This window comes from Bactrocera tryoni, chromosome 1 (genome assembly GCF_016617805.1).
Source record: "Bactrocera tryoni isolate S06 chromosome 1, CSIRO_BtryS06_freeze2, whole genome shotgun sequence".
Classification (NCBI taxonomy): Eukaryota; Metazoa; Arthropoda; class Insecta; order Diptera; family Tephritidae; genus Bactrocera; species Bactrocera tryoni.
Window position 1 is genome coordinate 23,591,633 of NC_052499.1, and position 16,478 is coordinate 23,608,110.

Here is a 16,478-nt window from a genome sequence, read left to right on the forward strand (position 1 = left end):
GATTGCTAAAATGGCTAGCAAAAAGCGCTGGCAAGCGGAAGGGGGCGTGGCCGTTAAGTGGGGGTGCGTAGATAGCTTAGCTGTGGTAGAAACTGTTGATGCCTTCCATTTGAAAGGGGACCGGGTGCGTGTAGAGCAAGTTGTGCATGTCATTCATAAGAAAAACATAATAAAAAGTATAATAATAATAACAAAAAACACGTTTGAAATTATAAATTAAATACAATTGAATACTATTATGATTATATTATATTATATTATATACAATTAAATGCAAGCAAACATCAAGAGAAAACAAAATGTAATGAAGCAGCGTTAAAATTAGTAAATAAACAAAGAGCATACCATAAAATACATTATTGTATTGTACTATTTCTTATAAATATAATTATTCTATTGTATTATGTAACTGCAAATACCATTACCAATCACAAAGAGCGTTCAATGAAATGCGTAAATTAGCAAAAACAACAAAACCAACAAAGAGTTATACAAAATAAACGACAAATATATATATAAATTAAACGCAGCATACTTACTATTATTATATATATGTATACATACATATATGAAAGAGATATTCGTATCTAACTATATAAACATACACAGATGTATATGAGTAATGCAAAAACTTCTATAAATTAGTGATGTAAGTGACACTCAAAGCTGGCACGCTAATGTTAAATTACCCCAAAAAAACACATAAAAGTTATATACAGAGAAGCATACGCAAAGAAAGTAGTTCAAAACAACAACAAAAAAAAAGAAAATGATGTGTTATAAGTAAAAGATACTAAAGGTATTTGTTGTAGTTTGTATAATGTAAAGTTGGCGTCAAATATATGTATATGTATCTAAAAGCGTTAATGTATAAATTACATAACACGCGAAAGTAGCAGCAAAGCGAAAAATAAACGCAGCAGCAAATATAGCGCAGAACAAAGCAAAACCAATTATATTGTCCCGTTGAATATATGCAGATTACATTTGTATGTATGTGTATACATAAATTATGTGTGTAAATATATATAAATATATATTTGTAAAAAATGCAGCAACCGAAAGTTCAAGTTGATAAGCTAAAGAGAAACGCTATAATAATTACTGTTGCTAAGTGCAGTGTACTAATCATAAGCATATACCATATGTGTACATACATATATAAATTTTTTTCCATTTTGCATGCAAGCAAATGACCACACAGCATGCGCATTATTTTCTTTGCGCATAACAGTTTTTTGTTTTTTTTTTTATTCAAAATAATTCTAATCAAAATAATTGTAATGCTGAAGCGCCTGCAACGAATTTAACTTTTGCAAAATTCAATTTCTGACAGCGTGCAGCTTTTTCAATGTGCTTGGATTTCTATAAATCGTATTGTAATGCAATTATGACAAAAAATCGTTGAGCAGCGCTGATTTTGACGGTTAAATTACGCAATGGTTTTATGTGCTTTCTACAACTCCGCTGAATATATTCAGCATACAAGTTTAGAAAGCTCTTTTATGCTGAATATGATCAGATATATTAGATACTTCTTTTATGCTAAATTTATTCAGAAGCGTTGAAGAAAGCTGAGATAAAATGACGCATTAATTTAAGTTTGGCAACATAAACACACAAATTGCGCAAACAAAAATCCACAGTGTTTGTTCTGAAGTTTGTGATCATCATGTCAGAATTTCTTCGATACTTGCGCTCAAGCGATTGCAAAATGAAAATACATGTATGTGAACGAGATTAAGTATGCTGACTAAGTAACTCTGCTTTCTTTTCTTGTCTTTAATTAATAAGTGTCAGTCAGGCTGCCTCAAAATTACTTGTTGACTACTTCCGGCACATAAAGTTTAATATTAATGACATATAATGAATTGTGTGCTGACAAATGTGCTTGATTTGCAAGCCAGTTGTGTGTATAACGTCAGCTAAAATGCAAAATAACATAACAGCACTTTTCATAAGTTTACAGGCGTAGGAAAAACGATGTAATATAAGCCACTCATATTGAAACAAAATTTTGTTTTGGTTATAAAATGGTTATATATTGGTTATATAATAGTTACGTATTGGTTATATAACAGTTATGTATTGGTTATGTATTGGTTATATAATGGTTATATCTGACAGCGGCAGTTGAACATTTTATGCTACATATATGTAATATGATGTAGTGCATTGTAAGCAATAAAAAACTCAATTTCGATACTCTGATGTTACGTTATTTTGCATTTTAGGTGACGATATGTAAAATAAACTGTTTACTTAAATACTTAAATTAGCTTTGTTTGCTGAACGACTGCACAGCAAATCTGTTTGGCGTAAAAATTTGTTGTTCATTAAGTATTTTGTCGACTCTAAGTAGACTTCTATGTATGTACCTTACTACTTCAGGATTTTGTGCCTAAATTATATCGCTGCTTTAGATACTTTTTTAAAATCACACATCATACTTGTGCCTGACTGTTCATCTTCGCTTATGTGTCTGCATTCTATTGTCTGCGTTCGAGCCTGTTAATAATTGTGTCTAGCGCATAGTAGATTTCTAAACAATAATAAATAATATACTTAATCATTTCTGTTCTCAAAAAAACGCATTCCAAATTAATAACAAAAAAAAAACATTGAGAGAAAACGTGCTTAAAACTTCGTCTGTTTGGTATTAAAAATAAATAAATTATATTTTATAAATTTATTAAATTAAAAAAAAATTAGTTAAATATTTTTTATTACGTCAAGTTTTAATTACCGTAATTTTGCAACTTTTTTGTATGCTTATGTCAACGTTTTCAAAAATATTTGTAAAATATTTGGCGCTAAAAACTGTAGTTGCTCTTTGAAAAAGTTCTAAAATGTGTGATTTTTGCCCTTTTAAATAAATTTTTTTAGTATTTCAGATAATTAGTAGCACTGTGCAAATGACGCAGCACATACTAGTGAGTAATGCGTATATTTAAATGTTAAAATTTATTTCTAGTTTATATATAATATTCGCAGGTATGCTATGTAATTATGTTAAATATTATTATGTATCTGTATGTAAATTTGCAAATTTTGATGTAAATACAACAGAAAAACAAAACTCTTTACAATTCTATTTGAGAAGTGAGTCGTGGCAGTTGTAGAGAACGATAATTTATATTACCATAAACGACCAATAATTCTGAACTGTTTTGTGTAAGTTAATTGATAATAACGAATCGTAGCTTATGATTGTAATGATGATGATAATAAAAATAAACAACAACAAACGTACGTTCACTATACTTCTACAATTGCTGTGTGGAATTAATTTGGCGACCCTGGTAAAAGAGTAATTGACTGTGAAAGAGTCTGTCGCTGCTTATCCGATCATTTTGCTGTTTATTTTGCTTTGAAAACTTGTTCGCATACGAAAATAAATCCTATCGTAGACACCGTTTAAGCGGTGATAGCCTAGTTTACAGCGCGCCAGTTGTTTCTTCTTTTTGCAATGTGGCGCCAATTGGAGATTCCATGTGTAGCCAGATCCTTCTCCACCGGGTCTGTCCAACGGAGTGGAGGTCTGCCTCTCCTCTGCTTCCATCGGCGGATACTGAATCGAAAATCTTCAAAGCTGCATTATTTTCTTTCACCCGGACAACATGACCTAGCAAGAGTAGCCGCTGTCTCTTGATTCGCTGAACTATCTCAATGTCATCGTATATCTCATACAGCTCATCGTTCCATCGAATGCGATATTCGCCATTGCCAATGCGACTTTCCCCCAAATTCCGCAGAACCTTTCTCCCGAAAACTCGTAACGCTGACTCATCAGAAGTTGTCACCGCCCCTGCCTCTACACTATATAGCTGGACTGGAGTAATGAGTGACTTATAGAGTTTGCTCTTTTTTCGTTCGAGAGAGAACTTTCCTTCTCAAATGCTTTCTTAGTCCGAAGTTGCACCTGGTGTTAATGCTGATTCCAAGATAGACGAAATTATCTACGACTTCGAAGTTATAACTGTCAACAGTGAGGGTGACCACTGTTTGTTTGGTGTTAGGAGATATTTCGTCTTGTCCTCGTTCACTGCCAGACCCATTTGCTTTGCTTCATTATCTAGTCTGGAAAAAGCGGAACTAACGGCGCGGGTGTTGAAGCCAATGAGACAGCTCGAATTATTTTCTCTAAGAGTAGATTGGAGAAGTCGCACGAAAGGGAGTCGCCTTATCTGAAACCACGTTTGGTATGGAACGGCTCGGAGAAGTCCTTCTCGATCCTGACGGAGCTTTTGGCGTTGTTGAACGTCAGTTTGCACTGCCGTTTTGCAAGGATAACAAATTCAGACATCGCGGCATTGAGGCAGATCCTTTTCGTGCTGTGAAAAGTAGCTTTAAAATCGACGAAGAGGTGGTGTGTATCGATTTTCTTTTTACAAGATTTGGAGCATGGTGAATATCTGGTCGTCAGTTGTTGATTTTCCAGGCCTAAAGCCACTTTGATAAGGTCCAATCAGTATGTTGACGGTGGTCTTTAATCTTTTACACAGTACGCTCGATAAAACTTTATTTGCGATGTTTAGGAGGCTTATCCCACGGTATTTTACAAAGAAGCTGATATATTTCTCTTTATCAATTCTTCCGAGCAATTCAAATGCTCGGTCGGTAATAATCGATCGGGGAATCGGGTTCACCATCTCCTGGTGTTATGCTTTCACTGCCATTCAGCAGGCTGGAAAAGTGTTTCGTCCATAATTTTAGTATGCTCTGGGCATCAGTCACTAGAACATCTCTGGGGGTTGCACAAGAGTATGCTCCGGTCTTGAAGCCTTCTGTTAGTCGCGGTCGGCTAGCTTGTCAAGCTCTTCATACTCACGCATTTCGGTCTCTTTCTGTTTTTGTTTGCTGATACGTCTCGCTTCCCTCTTCAACTCTCGGTATCTATCCCATCCCGCACGTGTTGTGGTCGATCGTAATGTTGCGAGGTAGGCAGTCTGTTTTCTCTCCTCTGCGACAAGGCACTCCTCGTTATACCAGCTGTTCTTTTTGTATTTTTCGAAAATCAATGGTTTCGGTTGCAGCTGTACGAAAGGAGCTTAAAATGCCGTCTCACAGTTCCCTTATAGCGTGTTGCTGACGAGTGCTCTCAGAGAGCAGAAGCGCAAGTCGAGTAGAAAATCATTCGGCTGTCTGATGTGATTGGAGCTTCTCGACGTCGAACCTTCCTTATGTTTGTTGACGTGCGTTTTGCTGCACAGAGGCGGGTGCGTATCTTGGCTGCAACAAGATAGTGGTCCGAGTCAATGTTAGAATCTCGGAGCGGACGTACGTCTAAAACCCTGGAGACGTGTCTTCAGTTTATCATAACATGATCGATTTAGATGGTGGCTTTTCGATCAGTAATCAGTCAGATAGCTTGATGAATTTTTCTATGCTGGAATCTAGTACAACAGATAGCCATATTGGTTATACCCTTTACTGTATTTATATTTGATTTCAAGCAAAATGAAAAAAATAATAATATTGAATTTAAACATCTTCGTGTTAAAAAGAAAACAAAATTTGTGCATACGCATGTTTTTCATGCGTTCACTACTAGTATCTTGCGCATAGCTGTAAGTAAACGTTTGTATTTGAGTGTAGCAGAGAAAAAATACTATTGCCTGCTTTTAGGCACTTCATCTTAAAAGCGAAAAATGCATAGCAATCAATAATTTAGCGGGAAATAGGTTAAGAGTAGTTAAGCTGGCTGAAGTTTTTAAAACTCTTTGAGATTTCTTGCTCAAATTTCGTGGGCGGGTAGTTGTTACGTAAGCGGGGCAAGAATAATGATAAATACTTTATATATGATATTCCACTAAGTGCACTACAAAAAAAATTGCAAATGGGAAACACAATGGCAACAAGTAAGGAAGAGCTAAGTTCGGGTAAAACGAAACATTTTATAATCTTGATCAGAGCCAGCTAAATACCTTTACTTGTAGGTGAAATGAAAATGCAGCGAAAGCGTTCAACTTCATTGTTCGACAAAATCGTGAATGGATTACAATCAACGCGAAAAATATTCTTAAATCATGCTTAAGGGGGTATTCTGGTCTAGGATTTTGAAAAAAATCGATTTTATTTGCATATTTTGAAAGTTTAGACTTTCAAAAATATGACCTTGGAAGGATTTTTCAAAATTCGACTTATTTTCGGAGATATAGCCAATTTTGTGACGTGGTGTCTGTGTTCACTAGAATTGTCTCCTAAACTTTAAACGCGTTTTTCTCGAAACTACTTTTTTTGAGGTGGTTGACAGGATATCTTAAGTTCTACTGAACCGATTCCTTTGAAATTTGGTATATATCTTCTTTATACAATGCTATATCGTGTTTGCCTTGGATTACCAAAAAAAGTATTTTTAAAAAATTCGAAAAGGTCGAAAATATCGGGTAAAAAAAATTTTTTTTTTCAAGTCGACGCCATTTTGTTATTTTTTTCTTTTTTTGAAAATGGTCAACCCGATAACGACATCCTTACTAATGAAGAATCTTCTTGTTTTTTGTGTTTTAGATCTCTACAAGGGTTGAAATCACGTCAACCAGGACGCACCGTTTTTTTGAAGCCCCCACTCCACCGGCCCGTATCTCAACGAATTTTGATTTTTTTTCTTGCAATTTTCTTATATTTTTAAAATGTCAATAAAAAAGATATGAAAAAATGGATAGTAAAAATGTTCTTCATTTTTTTATCTTAGTTTAAAAAATGCTTAAAATTCATGCGTCTAGACCAGAATACCCCCTTAATCGATTTTAGCTACTTTAGCCAATACCATATAATATGCTACCTTCTAAATAAATGTTCTGTGAAGAAAATATAGCAGCCGTAGGGGAGAGTTTACACGAGCACCCTGTAAAGTCAATTCGGCGCCATTCGCAGCAAATCGGACTGACGTATGGAACGATTTGGCGCATTTTACGCCGAGATCTCAAATTGAAAGCGTACAAAATACACACAAGCACAAGGGTGCAAGAATTGAAGTGATCTTCCCAAGCGACATAACTTCGCTCTATGGGCTCTTGAAAAGTTCCAAGAAGATCCGACGTTGCCGAGTCAAATTTTGTGCAGCGATGAGGCCCATTTCTGGCTCGATTTCAAACTTTCTGAAGGAGAGATTCAAGAACTGCCATTTCATCCAGAAAAAACAACGCTTTGGTGTGGTTTGTAGGCCGGTGCTATCATCGGCCCATATTTCTTCAAAAATTATGCCGGTGAGAACGTAACCGTTAATGGAGACTATTATCGCGCCATGAAAACCGACTATTTGAGGCCTGACATTGAAGCTCGTGATCTCGGCGTCATCTGGTTTCAATAAGACGGCGCCAATTCCGACCATCGTATTCGTCAATGGATTTATTGAGAGAATACTTGGCTGAGCAGATACTACCAAGATCGTGTGATGTCACAGCGTTAGACTTTTCCCTGGGGACGTGTAAATGCGGACAATCCCGCTTCGATTCAGGTCAAGGAGCAAAACATCACGCGTGTCATTCGTCAATTAACAGTCGAAATGCTAAAATGAATCATCGAAAATTGGTCTCAAGGGATGGACCATCTGAGACGTGGCCGTGGCCAACGTTTTAAAGAGAGAAACTTAAAAAAATAAATGCCAAAGAATGTTCTTTCGAATGATAATAAACATTCCTCATTAAATTTGAAGTTTCTATGTTTTTCCTTAAAAAAAGTAGAAAACCTCGAAATGAATCACCCTTTATAAAATGTCGTCAAATTTTCATAGCAAACTGTTATCAAATTAGCTAAAATCTTATATTAAATTTACTTTAAAGTTTTTAACAAAAAATACTCAACAAAAAAGCCATCAAATATCAAGTAAAAATATGCTCAAAAGTTTTCAGAAATTATTTGGTATTTAAACCTTTGCCTTTTTATGATCTTCAGAAACGATTCAAGTTACAAATAATATTCATTGTCACATGTGAAAATTTTTATAAGAGAATTGTGACTACGTGATTTTTTTTCAGAAGAATAACAGCAATTAAATACGTGAAAAATTGGCAAATAGCAAAGCAAATAATAAATTCTGAAGAACATAAATTGTTTAGTAACGCCTTAAAGTAATTCTCAAGCAAATAAAAATGGTTGGAATCAAGAGTTTGCGAGAAAAGCATGCAGCTCGGCAGCCAGCAAATCTTATAATGGCACCGAAGCCAGTACATCCGCGCGCCGTCCGAACACACGGCTTCTTCGGTGTCTCATTTGTGCGTCAACATATGGTCATTGATGATCGCTGGACTCCAACCTCCTTGACGGAGCAATTCAAGGGCATGGCTGACTTATTATGTAAGTTTTTGACTCAAATGAAAATCGAAGATGTGATCATAACTGCAATCCTACATTGAGCAGCAAAGCGTTTGGTTTTCAAAAAGCTAGAAGCGGCAGCTAATCACAAGCGTTACATACGCGAAAACCGCAATTTGAAGCGTCAATGCCGCGACGGACGTACGAAGCTCTCCAATGTGCTCTACGGCGACAATACCAAGAAGATACGAAATTTTCTAATCAACCACAAGGACATGCAGCGCTTGTATCAGAAGATGCCCGTTGAACTGGTTGTGGACAATATTAATCAGCGCACATTTGTAATGCGCAAGGAACGGGATCGCTTAAAGTTTCGGCTGGATCAGTTGAAGAATGTATACAAGGAAAAACTGGTCGGCATTACAGTTTATATTATTTCCGATATTTACTTTACTAAAAAATATTTAATTCACCGCCTTTGTCTATCTCTCGCTCTCTGTATAATTAATACTGCCTCTCTTCCTCTCAGCTCGAGCGCGCTGTTTTGCAAAATCGCATCAAGTACGAGAACGAGTTCGTATTGGAGGAGGAGTTGAAGTCGCGCGTTTTTCGCAAGAAAATTGAGAACTCCAACGTACGCTTAAAGGCGATAAAAACTATTAATGGCACTTACAGGAAGATGATCCAGGTGCTGCGACACGATGGCATTTTTTATGAGCCAATTTTGCGTTCGCTCAGCCAAGACATTGAGGATCAATCCAATTTCATTAAACACATTCTGTATTTGGGCATGCCGGCGATTGCGAAGTTCAAGGAACTTAGTGAGGAGTATAGGGTAAGAGTTTATTTTGTGGTGATAAAGTTTAGGTTAGCTTAATCTGGTAGGCCAATAAGCCACGCCGTAGACCAGTTTTGGTCCTTTGCGATGCCAGATGGAAATCTGTTGATAACGAATGACGCGAATTTTTACGGACCTTGCGGCTTCACTATCGATACCTCCTATAGATATCATACCATGGGGACCCCAGAAGCTTACAGCGTAGTCTTGCCAATGCGGGGCAAGTGCAGAAGAGATCTTGCATTATTTCTCTGGTGCCGGCTCTAGACATTTCCAGTATCTGACGGCGTGTGTTTCCACCAGAAAGTGACCAATTAGTATTCCCATCATGTTCCTACAGTCTTTTCTATAGAGTATCAATTGGAATTTTGTGAACTTTCGATCTACCGTTTTGCACATGACTTTTGCTGTTTTGCACCCAGGTAGCTCGTCACATCGGGTTTTGATTTTCTTTACCATGCTTTTGTCGACATCGTCGTATAGAAAAATTTCAGTTCTAGACATTAATTTGGTTCATTGAAGGTATAACATTTAAGATGTTTCAACCTCTGTCTAACGTGAAGTGATCAGAACAGCAGAAAGTGACGAAATGTTTCTACGACATTTTATACAGTGTTCATCGAGCGCACGCAAGGCCCTTCGACGTATTTCCAGTCCGACCGCTCCCTTAATGTCGTATAGTTCTTTAGCGATTGTTGGATTCAGGCTAGCCAGAAGAAACTTGATATTCTAATGTAGGAGAAACATCAAATCTTGTTATCCCCAACTCTTATCAACTATGATTAAGCTTTCTTCAATCATATTTTCAACTGTATATTTCATATTGACACTAATTTAGCAAATGGAAGATAAATCGCGTAAAAGTATGCAAAGTAAACTCCAAATGATGTCTCAATACCGCAAGGAGGGAAAACGGGCAAGTGTACCCAAACTTGCACAGAAGCCGGAAGACCCCTTATCGAATGCTAAACGTTATGTCCGTGAAACAGCGAGTATGTTGTTCCTCAAGAATGAGTTGGAAGTCATTGAGGACACCATAAAACAAGTAAAATTCGCAACGCTTTGCTCTCAAGCTAAAGAGATTTACCCAAGGTGAGAGAAAATATTTATAAAGTTTTATTCATTTTAAGTTACATAATATGGGCTTATTTAATTATTAAATTTGCATGCTACAAATGCTCGGTTTTGTACATAATTTAGTTGCTACTTTCTTATGAAGGATACTGGCAAAGTAAGATCAACCAAAGAGAGGGATATGTTGAATTATTCTAAACACACTATCCATCACTACACTGCGTTGAATTTTTATTCCATTTGTGTATATTACGCTGATATCTTCACCTCCTTACCTCCTTTAAACCCCACTCCTTTTTTGAGGACAGTTTTGATTTTGTTCTTATTAGCCTGTCTAAGATTTTATTGTGACCACATTAACTTTGCTATTTGTTTCATATTAAACGGCTCTCTTGCTCTCGCTCTTTAATTTCCGTCTACTGAGGCTTAGCAAATGATTTGCAATATTGGGCCAGCTGTCATAGTACGCATACCCACATAGTGTTCTTTTATACTCTTGCAACCAGTTGTAGTTTTGTTCACCTACAGGTTGTATGTATCACCTAAAACTAATCGAGATAGATATAGGGTCATACTATATACATATATGCATGATCATGATGAAATTTAGCACACGCGTTCCTTGGCAAAAAAGTAAGGCGTAGTTCGTAGATGAACGTAATCGTACCAATACCACGTTCACAAAGCGCCATTAACCGAAAACGTAAGTTTAAAGCGCTAAATTTAGACATAAACGGATGATTTTTATTTATTAAAACATTTGCAGTATCGTGTTTATAATAATTTTAGTATTATACCGAAATATAAAGGTGGTAATATTAGTATAAAAATTAGAAGTAAGTACAAAGTACATTCCAAAATAAACAGGACTTTTTGAATCCGGCGCCACCAGGGTGGTCTATATGCCGACTAATGCGTTAGAAACTGCTATTTTTATCCATTGTCCAGTGAGAATTTCATGACATTTCATAAATTGGAAGTGAAGTTATTTTGTTTTAAGTGTCAGTATGCTTGTGTTATCGGTGCGAAAATGAGCTTCGAACAAAGAGCCAACATTAAATTTTGTTTTAAAATAGGTAAAACTTTTACCGAAACGTTTCAATTGATGAAACAAGTTTATGGCGATGATTGCCTATCCCGTAGCAGAGTGCACGAGTGGTTTCAACGTTTTCAAAGTGGTCGTGCGGACATAAATGACGATCAACATGTTGGCCAAACAAAATCCGTGATCGCCGGAAACTCCATCGAAACTGTGCGTGAATTCATCAAAAATCAGCCGAAATCATCATTGAAATTCATAGAATTGGAATTGAACATCTCCAAAACATCGATTTATCGCATTTTGACCGAACATTTGGGCTTACGAAAGGTGTGTGCACGGTTTGTTCCGCTCAAATTGACTGGCGATCAAAAATTGCTCAGAATCCAACATTCGAAGGACGATTATTTGACTAAAAATCACATTTTAACCATCAACCACTCGTATTCAAATGCATTTGCCCATGAAAGTAAAGCGTTATGCAGACGTAGAGGCCATTCAAAAGGCTTGCAACGAGCTAAAACACTCGTTCAACATGCTTTTAGACCGTGCAAAAAGCTGTATTGAAGCAGAAAGAGACTATTTTGAATAAAACAAATTGATTTTGCCGAAAAAACCATTTATTCTGTTTTTTTTCTTTGATGTCCTGTTTATTTTGGAAGACACCTTCAGGGCTTCCTTCGGAGCTGCTTGTCCTCTAGTTGTGTATTCAATGATTTCCAATGTTTGATATGATATGATATCAGAACCGATTGCCGTTTGAATTTAACCTTGTTTTGGATTTTTGTGGCGGGAGGTATGATTCGCCTTCTCACTTTAGCTCGCCTTCAAACGGATGGTTTTTGGCTATCCAGAGGATACTTGGCCGAAGACCGGAAATCGTGAGCTGCTTGCGCTATATGTTAAAGTTTCGTTCTACTAATCAACTACTGACCAGATATTCACCAAGTGCAAAAGCGAAGCAAATGAGTTTGGTAGTAAACGAGAGCTCGACGAAATATCTCCAGTCATCCAACAAAAGTCCTTTCTCGACGAAAATAGACCCAACTTTAAAAACCCCTAATCATCCCCGTCTTGCCATATGGTTCAAAGGCATGGACACTGATAACAACTGATGAGTTGGCGCGAATACCGCAGTCGATGGAACGATGAGCTAGCCGTACGAGATGTACGACGACATTGAAATAGTTCAGCGAATTAAGGAACAGCGGCTACGCTAACTAGGTCATGACCGAATGGATGAAAACGCTCCGGCTCTGACAGTGTTCGACGCAGTACTCGCCGGGCAAGCATAGGAAAAGAAGACCTCCATTCCGTTGAAAATACTAGGTGGAGAAGGACCTGGCTTTACTTTGAATCTTCAATTGGCGCCAAACATTGAAAAGGAAGAACGACTGGAGCGCTTGTGTAAACTCGGCTATAACCGCGTAAGCGGTGGCTATGCCAATGAAGAAGAACATGCAAACTTATATGGTAAGGGATGATCAAAAATCGAAAATATTTGCTTTTAAGCAATATGATGATTTTACAATATTTGAATTTCGTGCCCATATAATGTCGCATACATTCCGAATTCCTTCTGGAATCAGAACGAAAAATACCACGTCTCATCAATCCTGAAGACTTCAATAAATAAAAAGACTTAAATCTATCGAAAAATGAAGCAGAATTATTGGTACCGCGTTTAAAACAATGGAATTTACTAAATTCTGATGTTCAAATATCCCATCAAATACAATGGTATGAAAGATTCTCAGGTTTATTCAGTAAAGAAGAAGGATTATCATGACGTGAAAGTCTTATTTGAAGGTATTCCTTGTCATTCAACTGAATGCCGCCTTATCTACAATTGAATGAGCCAAAAATATGTATTACTGCGCCAAAAAAATAAGGTGACATTTGAATCTAAACTGCGCGCGTCGAAGGATTTGGAGAATTATTATTTTTTAGGTTGGTAGTACTGTCAGTCACATTTATGTCAAATTTCACGTCAAAATATTCATTAGTGTTTGAGATACGTGTCGTTTTGTGAGCTGTTAAAAGTGAGTTTTTCGTTTTTTGCGATGTCGAAATTTGTTGAGCAAAGAATTTGCATTAAATTTTGTTTACGGAATCAATTTTCTGCTGCGGATACGTTGAGGATGGTGCAGAAAGCCTTTGGTGATGAGGCTATGTTTACAAGTGGTATAGTGAGTTCCAAGCCGGCCGTGAACGTGTGGAAGACAAAGAGCGTCCAGGGCGACCATCAACCTCAACCGACGAAGCTCACGTTCAACAAATCAAAGATTTGGCGTTGAAAAACCGTCGATTAACAATTAGAGACTTTGCTGATGAAGTTGGCATATCGAAAGGCTCAGCCAATACCATTTTGAAGGATATTTTGGGCCTCAAGCGCGTCAAATCTCGACTGGTACCGAAAACATTGAATTTTTTGGATAAAAAGCGTCGCGTTGAAGTGCGTGAAACGATGCTTTCCGACTATCAGGGTGTCATGAAACGCATTATAACTGGCGATGAGACTTGGATCTATGCTTACGACCCCGAAACAACAGATCAATCGAGCAATATCGTGCCAAAAGAGAGCCGAGACCAAAAAATCGCGCCAAAGTCGCTCAAAAATCAAGGTCATGTTGACTGTTTTGTTCGATTATCGTGGTGTTGTGCATTATGAATTCCTTCCAACCGGTCAACCAGTCAACAAGGAATATTATTTGAACGTTATGCGTCGTTTGCGTAACGCTATCCGCCTAAAAAGGCCGGAATTATGGAAAGAAAATTCTTGGCTTTTACACCACGATAATGCACCATCCCATACTGCCCTCGTAATTCGTGATCATTTCGCCAAAAACTCGACCCATATCGTTCCGCAACCACCGTATTCACCTGATATGGCGCCGTGCGACTACTGGCTATTTACCAAGCTCTAAAGACCGATCCGGGGACACCGTTTTTATACGATAGAGGAGATTCAAGCAGCAGCGAAGACGGAAGTGAAGGCCATCCCGGAAAGTGACTACAACCAGTGTTTCGAAGATTGGAAAATCCGTTGGCATAAGTGCATTGCATCGGGAGGAGATAACTTTGAAGGGGATGAAATTGATTTGGAAGAATAAATAAAGAATTTTCAAAATAAATATAATGTCACCTTATTTTTTGGGCATTTGGGTGTGTAAAATCGTATTTTCTCGAGTTTCGAAATGGCATGCTTTTTAAAAACTGTTAAATATACAAAATTAAATTTTTACTCTAAATTTATTTTGCAGATAGAACATGTTATCAAAGCAGTATCTCCTCAAAGTTCGAAATAGAAAATTACCAAACTTTTTGTCCTCAAATATAAATTTTTTTATAAGAAAGACAAAATGTGGTTAGACGATATAAGTCTCCATATTGCGTTCCTAGCAACACTACTTGTAAATTGTTTCTGTTTATTTCATTATTTGCCTTCTTTCCTAGGATAAAATCACAAGTGGAGAATAACTTCAAGTTGAATAAAATGATCGAGAACGATATGCTTGGGCATCAAACGCTGGAAACAAAGATGAAGCGTGCTGAGGTGTTGGAGGGCATTTTGGTCAATAATTTGTCGGAGCAGGAGATTGAGTGAGTCTTATGAACTATGTCGGACGTTGTATACTTTTCATTAACATTCGTGTTCAACCAAAATTTAGGCGACTCGATCGCATACAGGAACTGAAAGACGCCATTAAAGAGGAGGATAAAGAAGAAGAGAAATTGATTGCGTACATCAAGAATCGTGCCGATGCATATGTGATGCTGCGGTATCTGTCAAAATTTTACGTAATTCATTTTAATTTTTTGTGTTTCCTCTCACAGCTTCTCTTTGTGGAACTTGAGCGAGATACTCCGCCATGTCGATCGCCCTGATAAGCCTTCGCGTATAAAATATCCAAATTCGTATTTACGCTTACCGCTGTTGAAGTTCGAGATGTTGACCATGCGCGCTTGTCCCCCCGAACATTACGAGGAGAATAGTAATAATTTATACTCTTTACATGAAGTTGTCAGAGTAAAAACTAGTGACTTTTCCTTTTAGTTGATACAATTATGCATTCGGTTATCCGAAAGGTGTATAAGTTAATGCGCGCCTACAAAGAGGAGGTGCCAGCCGCCACAATGGAGCGCTACATTGATAGCTACCAGAATGAGTTCCTCGATAGCATGGAAATCGAAGATGCCGGCGATAGCAACGAGGTGCAAGAGCAGGAGGAAGAGGAAGATCTATTGCAGGAATCGAAACCTTTGCAAAATGTTCCCAATCGCAAGCAGATCAAAGCACAGAGTGCAAAACTGGTCGAAGAGCTGTCTAAAAAAGAAGATTAAATTTTCGTTCTTTTATGGATTGTTGGAGTTTCTAAATTGTGTATACATAAATATATTTGGTAAAATTTTGTAGTAGAATTCATATTCACATAACGAAATATTTTACAATTAATATGTTAATATATCTATATGTATTTTGACTGAAGTTTTGTTACAATTATTAAAATTTATATATACCATAAATTTATCAGCTACTAATAATTTACATAGGCTATATTGATCGATATAATATATTTCGCGTAAAGTCTAGAAGAATAACGATAACACTATATGGGTGTATGGGAAGTATTGAACCATACTTAACTCATGCTTTGTATGATTCCATCTATTGTCTAAGAACGTTTTGTTGAAACCAAATGTCGGCGAAATCACGAGCTTCAATTTCAAGTATCAACTAGGCGGTTATCATGACGCGATAACGGTCGCCATTGACAGCTACATTCTCACCGGTATCATTTTTGAAGAAATACGGACCAATGATTCCACCGGCCCATAAACTACACCAAACCGTTGTCTTTTCTCGATGAAATGGCAGCTCTTGTATCTCTTTAGGTTGCTCTTCGTCCCAAATGTGGCAATTTTGCTTGCTTACATACCCCCTGAGCCAGAAATGGACCTCATCGCTGAACAAAATTTGGCTCGAAAACGTCGGGTCTTCTTGGAACTTTTCACGAGCCCATAGAGCGAAGCGATGACGCTTGAGAATGTGGAGCGGCTTCAGTTTTTGAACAAGTTGTATTTTATGCGCTTTCAATTTATGATCTCGACGTAAAATGCGTCAAGTTGTTCCATACGATAGTCTTCGGTCTTCGTCTTTCAGCTACGGCTGCTATATTTTCTTCACTGCGTGCTTGGCGCGGGCTATTCGGTCGAATATTATCCAATAATGAATGCTAGGTCTTAATAAAGGTGATGGTTAAACAATTA

General features: G+C 37.3%; 1 protein-coding gene across 1 annotated transcript; it reads left to right on the top strand.

The window, feature by feature from the left end:
• Window positions 1-7,925: 7,925 nt before the first annotated feature.
• LOC120782245 lies at window positions 7,926-15,579 on the top strand. The gene is made up of 8 exons (XM_040114412.1): window positions 7,926-8,298; window positions 8,362-8,669; window positions 8,786-9,091; window positions 9,933-10,186; window positions 14,664-14,810; window positions 14,879-14,989; window positions 15,045-15,202; window positions 15,265-15,579. Exons 1-8 carry the CDS (start codon window positions 8,094-8,096, stop codon window positions 15,549-15,551), a joined length of 1,776 nt encoding a protein of 591 aa, XP_039970346.1. The 5' UTR covers window positions 7,926-8,093; the 3' UTR covers window positions 15,552-15,579.
• The last annotated feature ends 899 nt before the right edge of the window (window positions 15,580-16,478 follow it).

Bases quoted from the DNA above. Each gene is read 5' to 3' on its own strand.
- LOC120782245 (XM_040114412.1), top strand. From the start codon at position 8,094: ATGGTTGGAATCAAGAGTTTGCGAGAAAAGCATGCAGCTCGGCAGCCA. The intron at 10,187-14,663 runs GTGAGAGAAAAT...CTTCTTTCCTAG, and splicing joins GCTAAAGAGATTTACCCAAG to GATAAAATCACAAGTGGAGA. The intron at 14,990-15,044 runs GTATCTGTCAAA...TTCCTCTCACAG, and splicing joins GATGCATATGTGATGCTGCG to CTTCTCTTTGTGGAACTTGA.